This window comes from Bos javanicus, chromosome 29, assembly GCF_032452875.1.
Source record: "Bos javanicus breed banteng chromosome 29, ARS-OSU_banteng_1.0, whole genome shotgun sequence".
Taxonomy (NCBI): Eukaryota; Metazoa; Chordata; class Mammalia; order Artiodactyla; family Bovidae; genus Bos; species Bos javanicus.
The window spans coordinates 25,958,667-25,978,338 of record NC_083896.1 but is presented as its reverse complement, the minus strand read 5'-3'; the positions used below and the strand labels follow the sequence as shown (position 1 = coordinate 25,978,338).

General features: G+C 45.0%; 1 protein-coding gene across 5 annotated transcripts; it reads right to left on the bottom strand.

Annotated features, from left to right (window-relative positions):
- Nucleotides 1-487: 487 nt before the first annotated feature.
- Nucleotides 488-18,824, bottom strand: E2F8 (E2F transcription factor 8). Of its 5 annotated transcripts, none has more exons than XM_061406219.1 (13): nucleotides 18,736-18,824; nucleotides 17,424-17,544; nucleotides 15,362-15,640; nucleotides 14,864-15,020; nucleotides 12,310-12,624; nucleotides 11,927-12,088; nucleotides 9,639-9,776; nucleotides 7,775-7,984; nucleotides 7,375-7,462; nucleotides 6,584-7,115; nucleotides 2,144-2,276; nucleotides 1,620-2,014; nucleotides 488-1,248 (listed from the first exon to the last, which is right to left on the bottom strand). In XM_061406219.1, exons 2-13 carry the CDS (start codon nucleotides 17,436-17,438, stop codon nucleotides 1,063-1,065), a joined length of 2,610 nt encoding a protein of 869 aa, XP_061262203.1. In that variant the 5' UTR covers nucleotides 17,439-17,544; nucleotides 18,736-18,824; the 3' UTR covers nucleotides 488-1,062. The 5 variants fall into 5 exon arrangements, with proteins under 5 accessions (XP_061262203.1, XP_061262206.1, XP_061262207.1 ...); XM_061406222.1 differs by having other exon boundaries at nucleotides 488-1,245; XM_061406223.1 differs by having other exon boundaries at nucleotides 1,620-1,957.
- Nucleotides 18,825-19,672: the final 848 nt, after the last annotated feature.

Here is a 19,672-nt window from a genome sequence, read left to right as displayed (position 1 = left end):
CGACTTCACTTTCACTTTTCACTTTCATGCATTGGAGAAGGAAATGACAACCCACTCCAGTGTTCTTGCCTGGAGAATCCCAGGGGTGGGGGAGCCTGGTGGGCTGATGTCTATGGGGTCGCACAGAGTTGGACACAACTGAAGCGACTTAGCAATAGCAACATAGCAACTGTAGCTGCAACCCCTCTTCTGTTGACAGTGGGAGGCCCGGGGTGGATGCTTGGCCATGCCAGGGCAGGGCAGGGAGCACCCCAGCTCCCACCTCTCATTTCCAACCTCCCAGGGTGTGGTGGAAAGCACACAGGACTACGCTGGTTGTCCTTGGCAAGCAGTGGCTTCTCTGAAGCCATTTTCTGTAAAAGTGGAGCCATATGCAGGATCAAAAGAGGGGAAGAACACAGGGGATAAGCTTGGCGTATCTAAGGGGAACCAGGATGCATGCTCCATACCAAGACTTTCTTCCCACAGGCCAAATGAAGATGTTAAATACATTTTAGAAAAGTTTTAATTTGAACAACTTATGATTAAAAATACATTTTATAAATAATTTTTCCATAGACTTGATTAAGGATTGTTGCAAACTTTACAAAAAGACATACTGCAACAACAGCGGAAAGAAATTACAAAAAAATATAGCTACAGTCCTCCCATTTAAAAATACATTATACATCACAGCGTTTTCTTTGTGCAAAGTTAAAGAGAGCGCTGTGTTAGGCCTGTCACAGGTTCACCCGAAGGGAAGTAAACTTTAACACAGTTACTCGGCATAATAGGGTAGGCACAGCTGAAAAAACCAACCCCTGCCCCCAGAAGTTAATATATCTTAGTTCAACATTTTATTTTGTAGGACTGATGGCTGAACTTAGCTTAATACAAATATATATTTATATGTCTGTGTGGATATATATATATTTAAGTACGAAAATAAGTGTCTGTTTTGCAAATAAGTAAACCCTCAACGTATTTACAGTATTTTCAGAGAATGTGTTCTCCAAATCAGTCTGAGGCCATCTTCTCTGTTACACAACTCTTCAGAAGATTAAACGAAGCCAAATATGTCAATTAATGGACATCCTCCGCTGAGACTTCCAGTTTTCGCTGTGGGACGAGGAGCGTTCCCACGGAGGTGTAATTAGCACCGTCAAAATCCGTGCAGGGGGAGCCTGTCGGCTTTGTTGGCCCACCTGGAGTACGGAAGAAGCTTTCGGCCACTGGCTGGGACCCTTTGGGTGTCACAGGAACAGGCTGATTGGAAAGAGAGGAATGGAGAAAAGTCAGACCCACACAGACAGGTCCATGTCCTGGCCAACTCAGCAGAGTGAACTGGAAGGACGTGTCATATGATGGGAACCTTGAATGCCCTGAAATCTGCTAAATGAGCCTGCCTGAGTTTCACATGCTCAACTATTTTTCTTAAGGGGAAACAAAAAGCTCATGATAACCCCATAATCTGGACTCCTTGAGCACTCTTGCTGGATTTACAAGGAAGGCAAGCCTTTAAGCATTTCCTTCTCCCATCCTTTCCTTGTCCGAAAGCAAAAGTGAGTCTCCCATGATACTGATATTTGGGATTTAAGAACTACAAGAGAAAAAACATCAGTGAATGGACATGCTCTTACCTGTTGTGCCCCTGTCCCTGCAAATGATTGTCCGTTTGTTTGGTTCTGGCTCAGGATGGATGCGTCACACTTGGTGGCCCTTCCTTGCTCAGCACCTGCATTTTCGGGTGTGACACTAACGGCCTCTATTCTTGGCGACACGGCAATGGTTCCAGGTCCAGGGCTGGTGGACACCTGCACACCGGGGGAGATGAGGCCCAAGTGTTGCAGGGTGAAGTTTACAATGGCTGAGCTCGGGTTCTGGATGGGAAGTGGGTGGCTCGAAGAGAGAGCCGGGCTGTTCCCAACAGGGACGGCTGCCATGGAAGTTGGTGAGACCATTAGCTTCAAAGGTGTTACTTGAAAAGAGGGAAAATTAACAGCAGTGAGTTCAGATGATGTCACTGGAATAACACCTGGAAAGAAAAGGCAGGACAATATCTTAAAAGCACAATATCTTAAAAGCACATTTGTCCAAGAAGTATATAAGGCTCAAGTGAGCTTGAGAATGACTGTGTTTCAAAGATGTTTTTAAGTACACTCACCTGCAATCGGGGAGCTGTAGATACTGTGATTTGGGGAAAGTGTACCTGAGTTTTCATTACTAGACAGAATGGACTCTGCCCCCAGGGTTGAGCACTGGGTGAGAGGGATTAGGTATCCTGATGGGAACAAGGTCTAGAAAACAAAGAGGAAGGGTTTATTTTACACACGAATACAGAAAGAAACGATGGAAACAGTGACAGATTTTATTTTCTTGGACTTCATAATCACTGTAGATGGTGACTGTAGCCATGAAATTAAAAGATGCTTGCTCCTTGGAAGAAAAGCTATGACAAACCTAGACAGCACATTAAAAAGCAGAGACATCACTTTGCCCACAAAGGTCTGTCTAGTCAAAGCTATGGTTTTTCCAATAGTCATGTATGGATGTGAGAGCTGAACCATAAAGAAGGCTGAGCACCAAAGAATTGATGCTTTTGAACTTTTGGTATTGGAGCAGACTCTTGAGAGTCCCTTGAGCAGCCTTCCTGGGTTTGCAAGGAAGGCAGGCCTTTAATCACTTCACTCTCCCATCCTTTCCTTCTCCCAAAGAAGGCGCTCAGCCTTCTTTATGGTGAGACAAACAAGTCAATATTAAAGGAAATCAATCCTGAATATTCATTAGAAGGACTGATGCGGAAGGTGAAGCTCCAATACTTTGGCCACCTGATGTGAAGAGCTGACTCATTAGAAAAGACCCTGATGCTGGGAAAGGTTGAAGGCAGGAGGAGAAGGGGATGACAGAGGATGAGATGGTTGGATGAAATCACCAACTCGATGGACATGAGTTTGAGCAAGCTCTGGGAGATGGTGAAGGACAGAGAATCCTGGCGTGCTGCAGTCCACGGCGTTGCAGAGAGTTGGACACAAGTGATCGACTGAACAAAAACAAGAAAAATGACCATGTGCCTCTTCTGGGACTAATATCCATTGGTGGTTATTTGTCTCATCAGACCAAAGCCTCCAGTGGTATGGGCCACGGGCAGGCCAGCTCTATGGCTCTTTGAAGACAGTATCCCTCCTTCCCATCCCAACAGTTGTCCTGAATAACCACATGTTCCTTAAATGCCAGCTGGCGTCTTAGGAAGTGTCCTGAAGTCAGCACTGAGTCTGCTTAAGGGCAAGATTTACCTAGCACTCCCCACCACCCTCAGCGTCCTAAGTCTGCTTCCGGACTTCTTGGTATGATGTGGTGCTGTCAGAACAAGCTGAATGCAGCTGGCCACTGTAGTGCCACTGCTGTGTTATCATCTGATTGTCCTTGAATTATGTGGGATGGTATTTCCCAGAGACTATTCTGAGGGACCCTAGTTCTTTCTATGGGATGCAAGCAGGTACTACTTGAATCATAATTAAATTATGTTTGGGGAAATGCTGAATTCAACAAAGGAAAATGGAATCTTTATGACAGAATTTCTAAGGGAATTTCATGATGGCATACAGTGTGAATCTCCAAGAGAGTGTTCATCATTTAACATTTCCCAGGCTATTCAGCAACTAAATGTTTGGTAGTACTGGTATTTAAGGAAAAAAAAAAAAACATGTTAAGAAATGTTGATTTAGAGAAAGGGAATGTCAAACCACAGGACTAAAATATAGCCTCTTGGCTGTTTTTGCAAATAAAATTGTACTGGAACATAGCCATGCTCATTCATTTACATATTGTCTGCAGATGCATTCCTACTTTAAAAAAATTTTTTACAATGGCAGAGTTGAATCGGTGTAACAGAAACCATATGGCGCACAGAGCCAAAAACATTTACTCTCTGGCCCTTTACAGAAAGCTTCCCTTGTGGCTCAGTTGGTAGAGGATCCGCCTGAAATACAAGAGACTGCCTGCAGTGCAGGAGATGCAGGTTCAATTCCTGGGTCAGGAAGATCCCCTGGAGATAGAAATGGCAACCTACTATAGTATTCTTGTCTGGAGAATTCCATGGACAGAGGAGCCTGGCAGGCTATAGTCCATGGGGTCGCAAAGAGTCGGACACGACTTAGTGACTAAACCACACAACCTGTACAGAAAAGTTTGCTGACTCCTGATTTGGAATAAAGGAATTATAGAACTATAGATCTTTTTCCCCCCTAGTACTTTAGGTTCCAGTGATACCAAGCAAACACTCTTATACAAATGAAAGGGCAGGGTACCAGGTTTCAAAAATGACAGATAAGAGCACTGATTAATTCATATTAGATGTCCAAATGTCATGCAGAAAAAGCTTTAGGGAATAAAGTTACATTCCACATGGAAATGGCCAGAGTGTTGGGCTGTGTGTGTCTGCGGCACGCCTGCTCATCACAGTACTTTTCCAACAGAGCCTACATGGGTGGCTGAGCCACCTGCAAAGTCTGATCCGTCTTACCAGGAACAGGATTGGTAAAAGCGAAAAGCAGCTCTTGTAAACCAGAGGCCCACCTTTCATCTCCCTGCAGATCTTTCTTCTCACCACTGTCAAAACAACGCCCTATGCTTTGATCTAGCTATTAATAGGTCCAGTCAGAATCCCCAGTGCTAAGGGGTACCACAAACTTTCAATTTTATTTCTTAGATGCTTGGTTCTGTTCAATATCTTTACTAGCAGGTTTCTTGAAGGCTTCAGGAATAGAGAATTTTCAAGGGGCAGATTTAGGTGTTTTACCATCGGCTGCTCTTTGGCATCTTACAGTACAATGTTTTCTGGTTTAACTCTCTTTAAAAAATCTCCAGCAAAACTCTAATAATTACTTTTCCTTTTCCTATAAACTATATTCATCACAAAATTGTTTCATCTCTAATGCCAATTCCTTTTTTAAAATTAGAACTATTCAAGTAGCAGGATGAAAATAATTTGACATATTGTCACTTATAAGTCTTCTCACCCAGACTATATATCAACACTCCTACCCTTCTTCCTACGACATGATCCTCTTTTGCTTTTGCCATATTTCTTACTATTCACTACCTGATATGCTTGTGTGTGTTTGTATTCTCTCTTCTCTCCACCCCCAGAAGTGTAGATTCTCAGTAAATGTTTGTTGAATGAATTAACACGTGAATCTCTCCCTTTCTTTGTTCTGCTCAGTCCATGCTAAAAAGAATTGGTCAAAATGAAGTCAGAGATGAAAAAAAGAGCAGGGGGTGTGAGGAATCTATCCAGTGAAAACCCTAATCCTGAATAACTAAGTGAGCAACAGGAGACCATTATTAAATCATACTCATTGCCTCAAAGAGATTACAGACCTCCCAGAAAATCAAATCAAGCTGAAGCCTTGTGATTTTCCCCTAGCATGTGTATTAAATGCAAAATGATACTATGCTAAGATAATGGATGTTTTGAATGGTTACCATGAGGCCATCCTCAGGGAAGATCTGACAGACTCTAAAGCCTCCTTAATAACAACAGTTACAGATAATACCCGTCAGCTTCTACAGTGCCTTGAAAGGATCACAAACCCCTTTATGTATACCATCGTGTAATAAATTCATTTAACCTCACAAAAACTGTAAGATGGCCCTGGGGCAAGTGCTCAAAAGCAATCATCCGCAAAGGCAGGTGCTGATTTGATCCAGAGCACAAGTGCTTTATACCCAGTAGACAATCAGGAAAAACTGGCAGAACAAATTCTTTATAGATGTGGGAAAACAAGATGTAGAGATGTAAAATAACCCGAGTTAACAGCAGGGACAAAATGAGAGATTAACTTCTGCTTCCATGTTTAGTGATGTTTGTTTATCTGCTGATGCTGTCTTTCATATACAATTGTCCCAAGAGTGGAAAACGAGATAACGTATGCAAAAGCGCCCAACACTTCTGCCATCTAGTATGTGGGTAGGCAGCCAGTACATGTTCTTTCCTTCCTAAATTAAACTCCATCCAGGAAAAAAACTGTCTAGAACATCAAAACATCTAGAAACCAATGCATCAGATACCCTAAACCTTGCCAAGCTAAGTCTGATTTTTCTATTTGCACAACATGGAAATTTTGGTTTAAATTTGACGTAGAAAGTAAAAACAAGGGGGATCCATTTCTCTGCTAGGCCACAGATGTCAGTTACGTGATGTCAAACGAATATCAAGTAATGACTCAGAAAGCAGGAGTTAGAGGAACCCTATGTGTCCATCCATTCATTTGGGGTCACGTCTGCTTGTAAATTATTTAAGACTTTCATGGCAGGTGTTTGCATTCCAGTGTGGGATAGAGAAATGGACTTAAGGACAACCACCCACAGTGCTTTAAAAAGAGAGCAGATAATCCCTTCCTCCAAAGGTTAAAAATGCTTCTGCCGCCATCCCAGTCAGGGGATTAGCTGCCTGAGGCCTTGTTTGGATTATGGGACGCTAAGGAACAGTTCCCTGTTTTCTGGGAGACTGCTCTTTGCTCTGGTAAATTTCACGAGCCAGCAGAGTCCCTCCTAATTAACTGGGGGGTACCTAAAGCTTTGCACAGTTCAAGGCTGTACTTACTGTGGAGACATTTTCAGGTGCTTTCTGGTCTTCTTTAAATTTCTTTTTGGAACCACTGTCCTCGAGCATGCTTGCCCTCTTGGAGCCTTTTTCTCTAGCTGGCTCCCTCTCTCGGTTCTTTGCACCTTGTCTCTCCGGCCCTGGCAGCAAACTTCCAGGCCTGGTGGATACACTGGACTTTGGGGCGTCACTGTCTGCATTCTCACCGGTGGCATCAGTGGAGTCCTCTGATATCATAGCGTTAGAAGAGGTGGTGGGGCAGACCGTGGGGCTCAGGCCTGGGGGTGGCGTTATAGTTTGGGCCTGGGCAGGCTGCAAGTAGATGGCATACGATGTCCCCGAAGGGGTCTGAGGTAGGATCACCGGCACTGCTGGTGACAACGGGCTGGGGAGGAGGGGGACCACCCCCAGGGGCTGGATGAGGGATGGTGCCATCATCTCTGGCTCGGCATTTGCTGGAGTGTCCAGAGGGGCCACGGATTGGCAGTGCCCAGATCCTGCCAGCTGTACTGTCACGTTCTTTCTGGGTTCACTAAAAGACAAGATTGAAAACATGAGACAATGGAAACACATGTTCTCTAAAATGTTCTACTATTTTAGATTGCCCCAGATTGAAGCTACGCTTTTATGTAACTAGCAGATAGTTTCTGTAATGATTCCATATTATGAGTTAAGGAGAAGATTCTCTCACCGGTTTCCAAGGTTATTGCCTATTCTTACATGAAATAAGTAATCCTAATGATGCAACATAAAGTAACGCATCCTGTTACTGAAGAGCATTGCCCACCTACCTTGATTGCTCTTCTAACTGCATTTTGCAGATAGCTGCGAGCTGAGCCATTTTGCTCCGGAAAGGTACAGAATTCTGAGTGCTCTCAGCTGGTAAAAGAAAAAGAGGGTGGGGGAGGGAGTTGGTCAAAGCAAAAGAATGAATCTTCACAGAGATGAAACATCACTGAGGTCAAAGGAACAGAAAACATGCACTGCTCCCTCCCCCAAATCACACAGCAATTAAATGATAAACCCCACGATTCACATTTTATCCTTTAATTCAAATGTAAGTTGGGCTTCAAGTATGTTTGGGACTATGGAAACAAACAATTCTCTAGCAAGTCCCGAGGGATCAAGGAAGCTAAATGTCAATGAGGAGGGATTCTTTGAAGCAGAGCCCTGACACGATAGGACACGTACCTTTGTGGGTTTTGATAGGGCTACTGGGAGCAGAATTTATCTTTCTCCGGTCACTCTCTATGCTCTTTACCAGTTTGATGAGAGATGGGTGTCGAGTGAAGTTTGGTTTCCCACGTGTGGAAAAGAGGTTTTTGGCACAGTTCTCTTTTGAAGATTGCCTCGCTTCCAAATCAGAGGCAGCACAAGGAAGGACTGGGCTGAGACCTGAAACTGGAAAGGGCAGTGTGTTAAGACATGAGTGGTTCAGCCTCCTTCTGGGGTATGAGGTCAGTGCGTGCACGCTCGCTCAGTTATATCCAACTCTGTGCGACCCTATGGACTGTAGCCCGCCAGGTTCCTCTGTTCATGGGGATTCTCCAGGCAAGAATACTGGAGTGGGTTGCCATTTCCTCCTCCAGGGGATCTTCCTGACTCGGGGATCGAACTGGCATCTCCTGTGTCTCCTGCATTGGCAGACGGTTTCTTTACCACTGAGCCACCTGGGAACGGTTCTAAAATGATTTCAGATTAAAGTGGCAACAGTTACGTGCCTACTATGTGCCAGATACCATTTCAAGGGCTTTACCTAAAAAACCCTGTTCATCTTATTCTGAATGAATTCTGAGATGATAATTCACTTTAACATCTCTGAAAGACTTTGTCATCTTATAACCAGTGGTGTGCTCTCAGGGTGACTGTCAGTGGTTTTTATTTCTTACTGAAATATAAAACATCGGGCATATCAGCATCAGTGGAGACTTCATCTGATGAAATAGGGTGACCGTCCCTGCTATGGACTGAATGTTTGCATCCCCTGCCCCATTCCTTCTCCCCAAATTCACATGTTGAAACCTGATGTCCAATGTGATGGTACTGAGAGGTGGGGCTTTTGGGAGATGTTCATGAGGGTGGAACCCTTTTGAATAGGATTAGTGCTCTTATAAAAGGGACTCCACAGAGCTCTCTAGTCTTCTTCCACTATGTAAGGTTACTATGAAAAGACTAGAAAAGTCTAGAAAGCAGGTCCTCACCAGACACCGAGTCTGCCAGCCTTGGACTTCCCAGCCTCCAGAATTATGAGAAGTAAACATATTGTTTATCAGCTACCAAGCCGATGGTACTCTGTTGTGGCAGCCTGAACAGACTAAGACACTCTCCACAACTCAGGCAGGTACTTCTCAGGAAATGCACTCCCATTTCAGAGACATTTCAGACATTAACTAACTGGTTCAGGGTCTCTCAGCCAGAAGAACGTGGGCCTGGGATATGAACTTGATCAGTCTAGCCCAGAGCCTGTCCTCCAAATCCCTGTACTGAAGGACCTCTCATTGAGGTTATCTCCAAAACTGGAAAAACCTTGCAAAGGCGCTGTTGTTCTTCCTACTAGGGGTGAGGAAACAGTCTTAGAGAAGTCACCTGCCCAAGGCCACACAGCTGGAATAAGTGGCAGAGTTGGGACTGGAACCTAAGCTTCCCTCTGCTTCCGTGGCCCGTGTTCCTGCCACTTTCCACAACTTCTGTGTGTGGGGTCTTGGTAGAACACAAAATGTAAGAATCCCAGAGTTAAGATGGAGACAGAATATTCATTCTGGAATGAATCCATTTAATAATATTCTCCACATGCACAGGCTCTGTTTCAACTTTGTCAAATTCTTTTACACAGATTCTACCTCTTACACGGGTGTAATGGTTATGGACCTTGAGTTGCTGATGGAACCAAGGGCCAAACTTTCCATATTGGTGCTCATCTTTGTCTTTTCAATCACTTATATATTACGCTCTTCCCATGTGGGAGTATGGGTAGGAAGAGAAAGGAAGAATATTTCCAAATGTGCATTAATTCAAAGTAATGAAGCAATGAATATACAAGGAAATAAATACATACCACTGGGATTTGGACTGATTTCTGGGCCTGTCCATTTAAAAGCTGGTTTTCGGCCTCTTTCCTCTGTCACATGAACTTTCTTGATAAGATCCAGGCTGCTCAGAACATTAGCTATATCATACAACCTCCTAATTTTTGCTGGGGGAAGAAAGTATATATATCACTTAATGGAATAATGAAAGATCCAAGGACTTTGCTTCCCAAGGACTTCATGTGTAAGCTGTACACTCAAAGAGCTATCCTAACCATCAGTGTCAGAGAAAAACCATCAGTGACTTTTCTGGAGTTATTCTAGTAATACTGCATGGATGGAGCAGCCTGGTAGGCTGCAGTCCATGGGGTCGCTAAGAATAGGAAACGACTGAGTGACTTCACTTTCGCTTTTCACTTTCATGCATTGGAGAAGGAAATGGCAACCCACTCCAGTGTTCTTGCCTGGAGAATCCCAGGGGCGGGGAGCCTGGTGGGCTGCCGTCTATGGGGTCACACAGAGTCGGACACGACTGAATCGACTTAGCAGCAGTAATACTGCTTTAATGAAAACAAAAAGTTTTAAATATTGAGACTCAATTACTGCTGATACTGGATTTTGAAACAAAAGCACTGGATTTTGAAACAAAAGGAAAAATAACTCAATGAGATCACCCTATTGGGAAACATGTTACAGATTTTCTAATAAAAAGTTACCACTGCTGGGCATCTCCTAATGAGGATTCAGAATTTTTGGAACAAATAGAAATAATCAATAATAAATGTACTATTTTCCTGCTTGTGATAGTTTATGAAAATAAATGTATTTAATTTCACAAGCATGGAAAATTTTATACCTATCAAAATTTATAAACATTTATACTGTCCATATGTATAGGCAAAGCATAGATTTGCTAATTCTATAAGTCTTACATATCATGAAAAGTTCTGTTACAGAAGTCTGCCTTTACTTCATCTTGTAGTACAAAGCTGCAAATTGAGCCCCGCCTTCACAGCCACGCCGGACGGTTCTGAATTCCCTAGGGATTCAGCAAATTACACATCTGCAGTCCCTGGAATAGTTTCCAAGGCTGTGACTAACCAGTGAAATAGAGAGCTGAAAACTGGTGACTCAGAGAAAGCAGGCAGCCCATCGGTAGGATTGGGATGTGTTTTCTGAAATGACAAATCTCCTAAGCCAAATGCTAGGCTTACTGCCTTAATCTCTACTCATTTTGTCTTTATGGAGACACCATCAAACTGGAGGAGTCTCAATACTTTCATGGGACCAGTACAGCTTCACAAGGATGGGAAGGGGTCTGCATGACACCTCCCAGGCATTCCCCTGCTATGCCTCAGGGTCACCAGTCAGCCGGTCTCCCGAGTGATCCATGTCTAGGCCAGCCTAAGCCCTGCTCGGAGGTCAGCTAATGCCTTCTACACCTTCTCTCTGCTTCTCTGTGTGTGTGCATGGGGCAGTTCCTGCAAAGTCTTTTCTAGAGGCAAGGGCAGAGCTGTTTTAAGACTTCAATCTATGATTTCTTCCCAACAGAGCAGATATTCTGGCTAAAATCATGCTTTTTTTTTTTCCATAGTGAAATCAAATAGTTTTATTCAAGAATTGGAAATAATCAGTAGCCATGAGAGAAAATCCAATATTTAATAAACATTTCTGCATGTAAAAAGAAGAGCAATTACTCTCTTAGGTTACTCTCCTCGCTTAGCTATGGGACAGACTCTCAGGAGCAAGCCCTTGGGACCACTCCTGACGGTGGTCATCCACACACAGGACAGGGTGTCAGACTTTGGTTTCAGGGCAAGAGAGAGCAAGCCTTGCCTACCACCTAGACAGGCTGGGTTGTCTGGCCCAGCCAAGTCACTGTGGAGGCAAACTGTCTAAGGGCCGTAAGTGCAGAGAAGGGACACCGTAAAACCACTCTTTCAAAATGTCCAATCCACTGTGCTGCAGGTCACTTCTGGAGAGTGTTAGAAGTTATTTACACCCTCAAATACGAGAGCCAGTGGAGAGAGCAGACACTTGGGTCCCAGGCCCACTTTACTGCTTATTTAGCCTTCAGACACTGTAAAATGGAGACAGTGTTACAGTATCAAGTGAGGTAGATAAATCAAAGTGTCAGGTAAGAGTAGCTATATACGTATCTTTGAATCCTACAAGCTAGCTCAAGCAGTATCTTCATGAATTCTGGGGAGAAGTGAAGATACAAAAGCCTAACTAGAGATGATCTGTTTATATAGCCAATGTATTGGAAAGTAATTCAAGAGTAGGTCCAAAAGTCCAGGGCAGTTGGGCCACTTACTTTTAAACTTGCTTCTATCCAAATCTTCCACATGGTCCTCCCAAGTTAAAATCTTGGCAGCAATTTCCAAGCTTACTATCTGAGGCGTTGACACCAAAAACAGCGTCACAAATTTTTGGCTCATCACTTTTAAAGACTTGTCTTTGCGGCTGTTTACAGAGGCTTTGGAGAAGGAAGAGGATTAGAGAATTAAAATTCATGGAGGGACAAGTGCTTTCAAAAGTAACAAAGCTACAAATACCACAGCCTGATCCCACGGTTGACATGCAGCATTTTCATATGAAAAGCGGCAGTGGCTTTGAGCTGGGTTCCCTAAGGAACCTGGTCTCTAGACCTCCAAGAGGTTCCCTGCCACCTGAGCTTTTCAACACCAGCTCTCTCACCTGCCCGCAATTCCACTCCAGGGCGTTCGGCACAACACATGTCTGGGTGTCCATTTTGGCCAGTGTTTGATTTGATGATGGGATCCTCTGTATTGTAACTCTTACTAACTTCAAACTCTTGTTCATATTCTTTCTTTTTGATCATCATAATCTGCTCGGCGTACTTGTTCTCCTCCCCGACGCTTTTCAAAGTCCCAAGGATCTGGTTGAGGTTGTGTCGCCCGTGCCAAGTGTACCTGTTTTTGGCGAGCCGGCTCACCATGTGTAGACTTTCTAGGACGTTGACGATATCATAAATGCGTCGGCGCTCGACATCTGTGGAGAACAAGCAATGGCACCTTACTAGGATCAGATATTGTAATGTGGATAGAATCGAATACCTCTCTTTTCCCCAGGGATTCCTAGTCTGTAGGTTCTGGATTAAATAACTTTAGTGGCTCAGATGGTAAAGAATCTGCCTGCAGTGTGGGAGACCTGGGTTTGATCTCTGGGTTGGGAAGATCCCCTGGAGGAGAGCATGGCAACCCACTCCAGTGTTCTTGCCTGGAGAATCCCCATGGACCGAGGAGCCTGGTGGGCTATAGTCCATGGGGGTCACAAAGAGTTGAATACAACTGAGCGACGGAGCACAGTACATGCTAAACAGAGTATGGAGATGAGAAAGGCGTGTCCCTGCTCTCAAAGGGTACAAACAGTTAATATAAATTAGAAAGGTGACGTTTACTGAGGGTCTTTGATGCATCATACAGGTTTAGGAAGATTTTACCCTAACTTGTGAGGTAGGTGATTATTATCCATGCTTTTTTATTTCTTTAACAATAGTCTTTACTTTTACACAAGGCAGTACAAAATGAGGCAGTTCCTCAAAGGGTGACTTGGAGCTAGAAAATCCATCCTGAGTGTGAAAGTTAGTGCTAGCTGCTAAGTCATGTCCACCTCTTTGTGACCCCATGGACCGTAGCCCACCAGGCTCTTCTGGTCCATGGGATTTCCCAGGCAAGAACACGGGAGAGGGTTACCATCGTGAAACTTCTTATTATCCATGCTTTAACGATGAGGAAATAAGGTCAGGCTGGCTAAGCTGCTCACCCTAAGGCACAGAGCAACTGCTGCTGCTAAGTCGCTTCAGTCTTGTCTGACTCTGTACGACCCCATAGACGGCAGCCCACCAGGCTCCGCCGTCCCTGGGATTCTTCAGGCAAGAACACTGGAGTGGGTTGCCATTTCCTTCTCCAATGCATGAAAGTGAAAAGTGAAAGTGAAGTCGCTCAGTTGCGTCCGACTCTTAAGGCACAGAGCTAGTAAGTGGCAAAACCAAGTCTTTCGAGCTCTAAAATCCATACTCTACCCTCCGTTTCTTATATTAGTTCCTAACACACACACACGGCTGTCATACAATAGGTACAAGGTTCTGAGATTCCTTGGTTCCTGGAACTTGCCAGAGGGCCTTTGTGTGCTAAGCTGTTCCTTCTAGCTGGATTCCCTCTCCCAGATGTCCTCATGGCTCCCCACCTCTATTCTTGAGTCCTTGCTCAGATGTCACCCTCCTAACAAGGCCTGACCCAACTACTTAATTTAAAATGAAGTTTAAAATTACGGAGCACACTCTTAGCACTCTGGATTCCCGTCTACCCTGGTCTGCATTTGCTTTTCTTTAGCACTCATTACCCTCTTACATCCTAATTACCCACTTATTATGTCCTTTGCATATTGTCTATTGTCTTCACTGGAAAGCAGGTTCCACAGGAGCGGGAACTTTGTTCTTTCTGTCCACTTATGTTATCCCAGCTGCTATGACATTGCCTGCCACATAGTAGGTAATCCATAGATACCTGCTAAATTAAATGGTATACCCTCCATAGCTATAATGAAGTGTATGTGAAGAGAGGAATCTAAATGGCATTTCTTAAAGTTGATACGTATGAACATGTATTAGAAGGGCAAAACTTTCTTCATGGGGTGATAGCTATATACTAAAAAAATCCTGTATATCTCTTCACAGATTCAGGTCGTAGTATTTTCATGACTCCAAAGGTATCCTACATTTGCCACAGATTCCTTTTTTAGCTCTAACTAGATATGAGTCCACGAAGAGAGGAGGAAAAGAGGGCGGGGGGATACAGTAACTTTTGGCAAACACAAACTGAGAAAGTGCTGAATGGCAGAGAGGGCTAAAGCCCGGCTCCCACGCCCAGAGGCTGGAAGAAAGCATTTGGCAGCCTGGCTCCTCAATGAGAAACAAGATGCAGGTTCAGAGTTGTAGCTGTTTGTGAAATAAGTCATAGAACAATGTTGCCTTACTTTACAGCTTCAGAGCTTTCACAGTACAGTCAGAGCAATCTCCATTGTGATTTTCTGCTTCTGTTTTGAGACTTAAATGTGACTGAGAACTACATGCTGTTATTCTGAAATTAATAGGGCTTGACAGATGGATAATTTCCGTGTGGTCTTGTGTCATTACAAACACTGGCTAGAAGGAGCGTGGGTCTGAAGGACTCAGTCTGTGAAGTGCCTTTAATGACTGACCATTTCAGCGAGCTCTTTGCATACTTACTAAGTTCTTCAGCTACTTCGTCAAGACAGATGTCATTATTCACAGCAGGGTTGGGATAGTTAGGGTATCGAGCTAAAAACTTATGACACAACAATCCTAAACTTTTCTCTTTTCGACTGGGTTGGGATTTCTCATATTCATCTCCAGAGAAGTGTTCCTACAAAGAAAGATGTAAATAATGTCTTATTCACAAAGATTTATTGGAGGCATTAACGCTCAATGACTAACACTTATATACATAGTTTGCTTCAGTGGCTGCAAAATTGGGAAGATAAGTGGGGAGAAGTCAGGATAAACTGCTTGAAGGATCTGAAAGGGAAGAAGCTCATAAGTAAGTGACAGGTTCAGATTTCCCAGAGCTGTATTTGATGGGGTCCAAACCTTTCCAGTGCTCTGACTGGGGTGATACTTTATACTGCTAGTGTCTCAACAGCCACCCCCCTTCCCTAGCTCCCCAAATCCCCCAGTTTCCACCCAGTCCTCTGCACACAAACCTACATGTAAACAATCTTTGACGTCAGATAATCCGTTTCTGTTGTCAAACAGACCCCTTTTCTGATCCCTGTTGCGGATCTCGGGGCTCACGGCACTGATGAGCATTTTTAGGTTGGCTGTTGGTGTCCACGGTTCTCCCTGGGAGATTTCCTTGGGCTTGGTGGGTGTGGTTAAAGGGCCAAAGTCAGGCTGGATATCCGCCAACACTATATTTGCTGCAGTGGATTCTTTCAGAGGTGTTTTCATCAGTCCCCTTTTATGTGGCTCGAAAAAGAGATTTTCCTGGTTCAAAACAAGTAAATTATTAAATCCAGTATAAAAAAAATTATCAGATAGCTTTTGACTCTAAGAATTGTATAAATAGAAATAGTAGTTAGGAAACATGCTCAGTGAGGTTGTAGAGATGATTAAATTAGTGACTATATTCCAGTGATCACTTTGACATTTGTCCAGAACAGCTAAATTCCCCATTTTTAATTCTGCAACAATGCATGGATTTAAAATTTTCATCTTATGTTCCAAGAATTTAAAAAGAAAACTTTAAGACTTACAATTTTAAAATTTATATTTTGAAATAATTTTAGATTTAGAGTTGCAAAGATCCTCCAGAGAGTTCCCATATACCTTTTACTTAACTTCCTTTAATAAGAATGATAATTTTAAGTGACCCCAAACTCCTTGGAGTGACTTTGACTCTTGACACTATAATAAGTAAAGGTCTCCACGGCAGAAACCATATGCCATTCACCTGTGTATACACCTAGCACAACAGTTGCATGCAGTGGGTACTCGGTGAAATACCACTGATGAAGAAAAGTCAGAGAGCCAAGGAAACAAGGGCGAGGGCTAGCCTGTGGTCAGACTTGTTAGCAAAATCCACTGGGGTGCAAAATCCAGAGTGGCTACAAGCAGAAAATTCTGCTCGTTGAATATTTACCCTTTTCACTTTACAGATGGAGAAAAAGGAACCCAGAGAAGTAAAATTAGTTAACCCAAGACCACAAAGCTGGTTCCTGGCAGAGGCTGGGCTGCCACTGAGACATAAGAGGGTAAATTAACAGCAGTTTATGCCTAAGACTGCTGCTGCTGCTGCTAAGTTGCTTCAGTCGTGTCCAACTCTGTGCGACCCCATAGTCGGCAGCCCACCAGGCTCTGCCATCCCTGGGATTCTCCAGGGAAGAACACTGGAGTGGATTGCCGTTTCCTTCTCCAATGCATGAAAGTGAAAAGTGAAAGTGAAGTCGCTCAGTCGTTCGATTCTTAGCGACCCCATGGACTGCAGCCTACCAGGCTCCTCCGTCCATGGGATTTTCTAGGCAAGAGTACTGGGGTGGGGTGCCATTGCCTTCTCCACATACCTAAGACTAAAGGAGACTATGTTTTTTCTACTTTTGGCCACTGGCGACTTCACACATTCTTGCCATCTGTATCTATTCTAAAGAAAATGCTTGGGATGGCAGGTAAGTGCACTGAGATGGTACACTTGAGAGGTTCTGATCCAAGAACGGGATTTTTCTCAGGGCTGCTGTCCTTTGCCTCTGACCATCAGAAGCAACGGCAGTTCTCTTATTTGTTTACATCTAAAATTTTTAGGAAATTTGCATATTTCATTTTTTAACCCTATCAATATTTAGAAATCAATCAAGATATCACCAGTGACAGTGGCCCCTATAGTTAAAAGAAATTGGTGATTTGGTAGGAAATTATCTTAACAAGAGATCCAATGTCAAATCATGTCAAATGCCCCTTCTGAATTCTTATAGTTTAAGAATTCTCAGAAATATCATAAAGCAGCTAAAAAATTTTATTATTCTTAAAAATATCTTTTCTCTCTACTTATCTCTCTGAAACTTCCACCAATTCATTAAAAACTAGAAAGATTAATCCTGGGTAACTTTTCCCCTCTTCAAAAATTAAATTTCCCTTCCTTCTAGGTTTTTAATAGAGGTTAACCAAAAAAGAATGTGGTGTTGGTAAGATGTTGGATACTGAAAAATTATGCAGTAAAACCAGGATAATGTTGCATTTAAAACTGCAAGGATGAATACGGGAGCTAAAAAAGTACCTTTTCGTTCTCCATTCTGTAAATTTCTCATTCATTTAGTTTCTTTAAAAATGAAAAATCTGGAGTTCTTTATCCTGATGGTTCAAGTAGTTCAGGTAGTCCAATTAAAAAGTTTAATATTCTTAAAGAAAAAAAGAAAATAGAAAAAGTTAAAGAAAAACGCAGGAGATCTGTTGAAAATACCTTTCATTACTGGACGCCACAGTCTGCTGAAACAAAGGCTAAGGTAAAGAAAACTGACAAACTACACTTAACATTGTATTCCCGACCGGAGGTAGCCCCACAGAGCAGGGAACTCCCATCAAACGCCCGTAAATTACTTCAGCAAGCCGATCTGCCGTCAGAATTTCTTTGGTTTTCAAGCAAACCCAGAAATTCCAATGACAGCCGTTGCCCACCTTAAGAGAGGGCAAATCATTCTCCGGACCGCACCGAATGGACTCCAGCGAGCACAAGCACCCACCTGTTCACAGATCAGAGTTCCGGACTCAAGCGCATGAGCCCAGGTTCCGGCTAAGGAGCTGCAACTCCAAATATCTGGATAAAAATCTACATCTAGATGCTTGAATTTCTCCCTTGACACACACGTGCATGGGATCAGCAGCAAAGTCTTGGGGAAAAAGCTTGATAGGTAACTTCCAAATTCAGTCCTTAAGCTCCTGGGCATTTAAAGAGCGCCTTACGATTAAAACTTTTTTTTTTTTTTTGAAGACATTCTTAAAGATGCGACTTAAAAAAAAAGTTATGTACTTGCTATTCAGGTGGCCAGTTCACACCACAATCCTGGATCCTACTATGGAAGGCTGCATTTGCTCAGCAAGGCAACCAGGTACAGTCGCCACCAGCTCCCGCGCCCGGCGCGCTTCCCCTCGCTCCTGGCCAACTCCCCTCCCCCCTGGGCCCAGTACACGCGCCGCTAGTCAGGCAGTTCCCGGACTGCATCCTCGCGGTTTCTAGGGCAACGACTCCCAACCAATCAGAGCGTTGGCTGCAGGCCTGCGATTGGCTGGCGGCGCCAGGGGCGGGTCTGGACCTTCCGCCTTCGATTTAAAAATTTGGCGCGGAAAGCCATCCCTCGGTCGGCGCCGCCCCTTGAGCAGCGCGGGGCTTGAGCGCGGGCAAACCCGCGCCCGGAACCACGGCGTCCCCACCCCTCCCCCTCGCTCGCCCCCCTCCCCTCTGCGCGGGATCTCGGCTCCTCCCTCCACGGCCCCCGGCGGAGCGAGAGGCGGGAAACGGCCGCCGCTGCCTTCCCGATCACTCTTCCGGTGCCAGTCTGGCCCGGCGCCGCGCCCCTCTGCGCCCCGCTGACCTGTCAGTTCACCTCACACTTGGAGCCGATGCGGGCTGAGCGGGGACGCCTCTGCACCCCTTCCCCGCTCAGGCCTGGGAGCCCGCGTGTAGGGCTGTCAGTCGGTCCTTAAACGCCGCGCTGAGGTGGGTGCCCGAGGGAAACGCCGGGACCGGGACTGGCGGGCCGGCGGGCGGGCACAGTGGACGTGACCGTCCAGGAGCAGTCAAGCCCCCGATTTGAAATTAACCCGCTCCCGGCGCGAGCCGATCCCGCGGGCGGGGAGGGCCGCTCCCCTCCCCCACGCCCGCTCTTCCCGGCCCCGGACCACGCGCGCCAATCCGAGTCTCCAGACGGGAGCCGGCGGCGAATCAGGGTGCAGGCACCGCCCTCCGGTGCCGCCTCCAGGGCAGAGTTGGGGGAAAAGTTCAGAAACTTTTTTTTTTGGGCGACCACTCCCTCCCCTTGCTCAAAGTTGGGGAATAAAGTTTAGTCAGCCGAGGACACGCGGGTTGAGACGCGGGCGCTCCGCAATCCCCATCCTGCGTCCGTCCCAGGTCTGCCCACTCCCACGTCCGCCCACCTGTGCTGGAGACCCCAGCCAGGACCATTACCCCTTCCATCCATGGCATGCATTATTGTGCTGCCCACCATCTGCCCATGGCTTCTAAGAAACGGGCGTGGAGGGAGAAGCTTGGCTACCTGGCGCTCCCATTTGATGGGCGCGGGGTCTTGGCCCAAACGTGAGAACTCTGGTGTAGAAGGTGTAGGTGTAAGGTTGAAAACCCGCCAAGCCTGTTCCGGGCGTCCCCTGTCTTCCCTCTCCAGGTCTCCCACCGGCTCCTCCCTTCCCCCCTCCCTGTCGTCTTCCCTATCTTTCCTCTCTTTTTCCGGTTTCAAACCCTTGGGCAGCGCCAGCATGGAATATTGTTGACTTCTAGATTAATAGGAGTTTTAG

Excerpts from the sequence above, each read along its gene's own strand:
- E2F8 (XM_061406219.1), bottom strand. Across the intron at positions 12,089-12,309 it reads TGGAGTGGAATTGCGGGCAG|CCTCTGTAAACAGCCGCAAA; the intron begins GTGAGAGAGCTG and ends CCTTCTCCAAAG. Across the intron at positions 7,116-7,374 it reads CAGTTAGAAGAGCAATCAAG|TGAACCCAGAAAGAACGTGA; the intron begins GTAGGTGGGCAA and ends CTTGTCTTTTAG.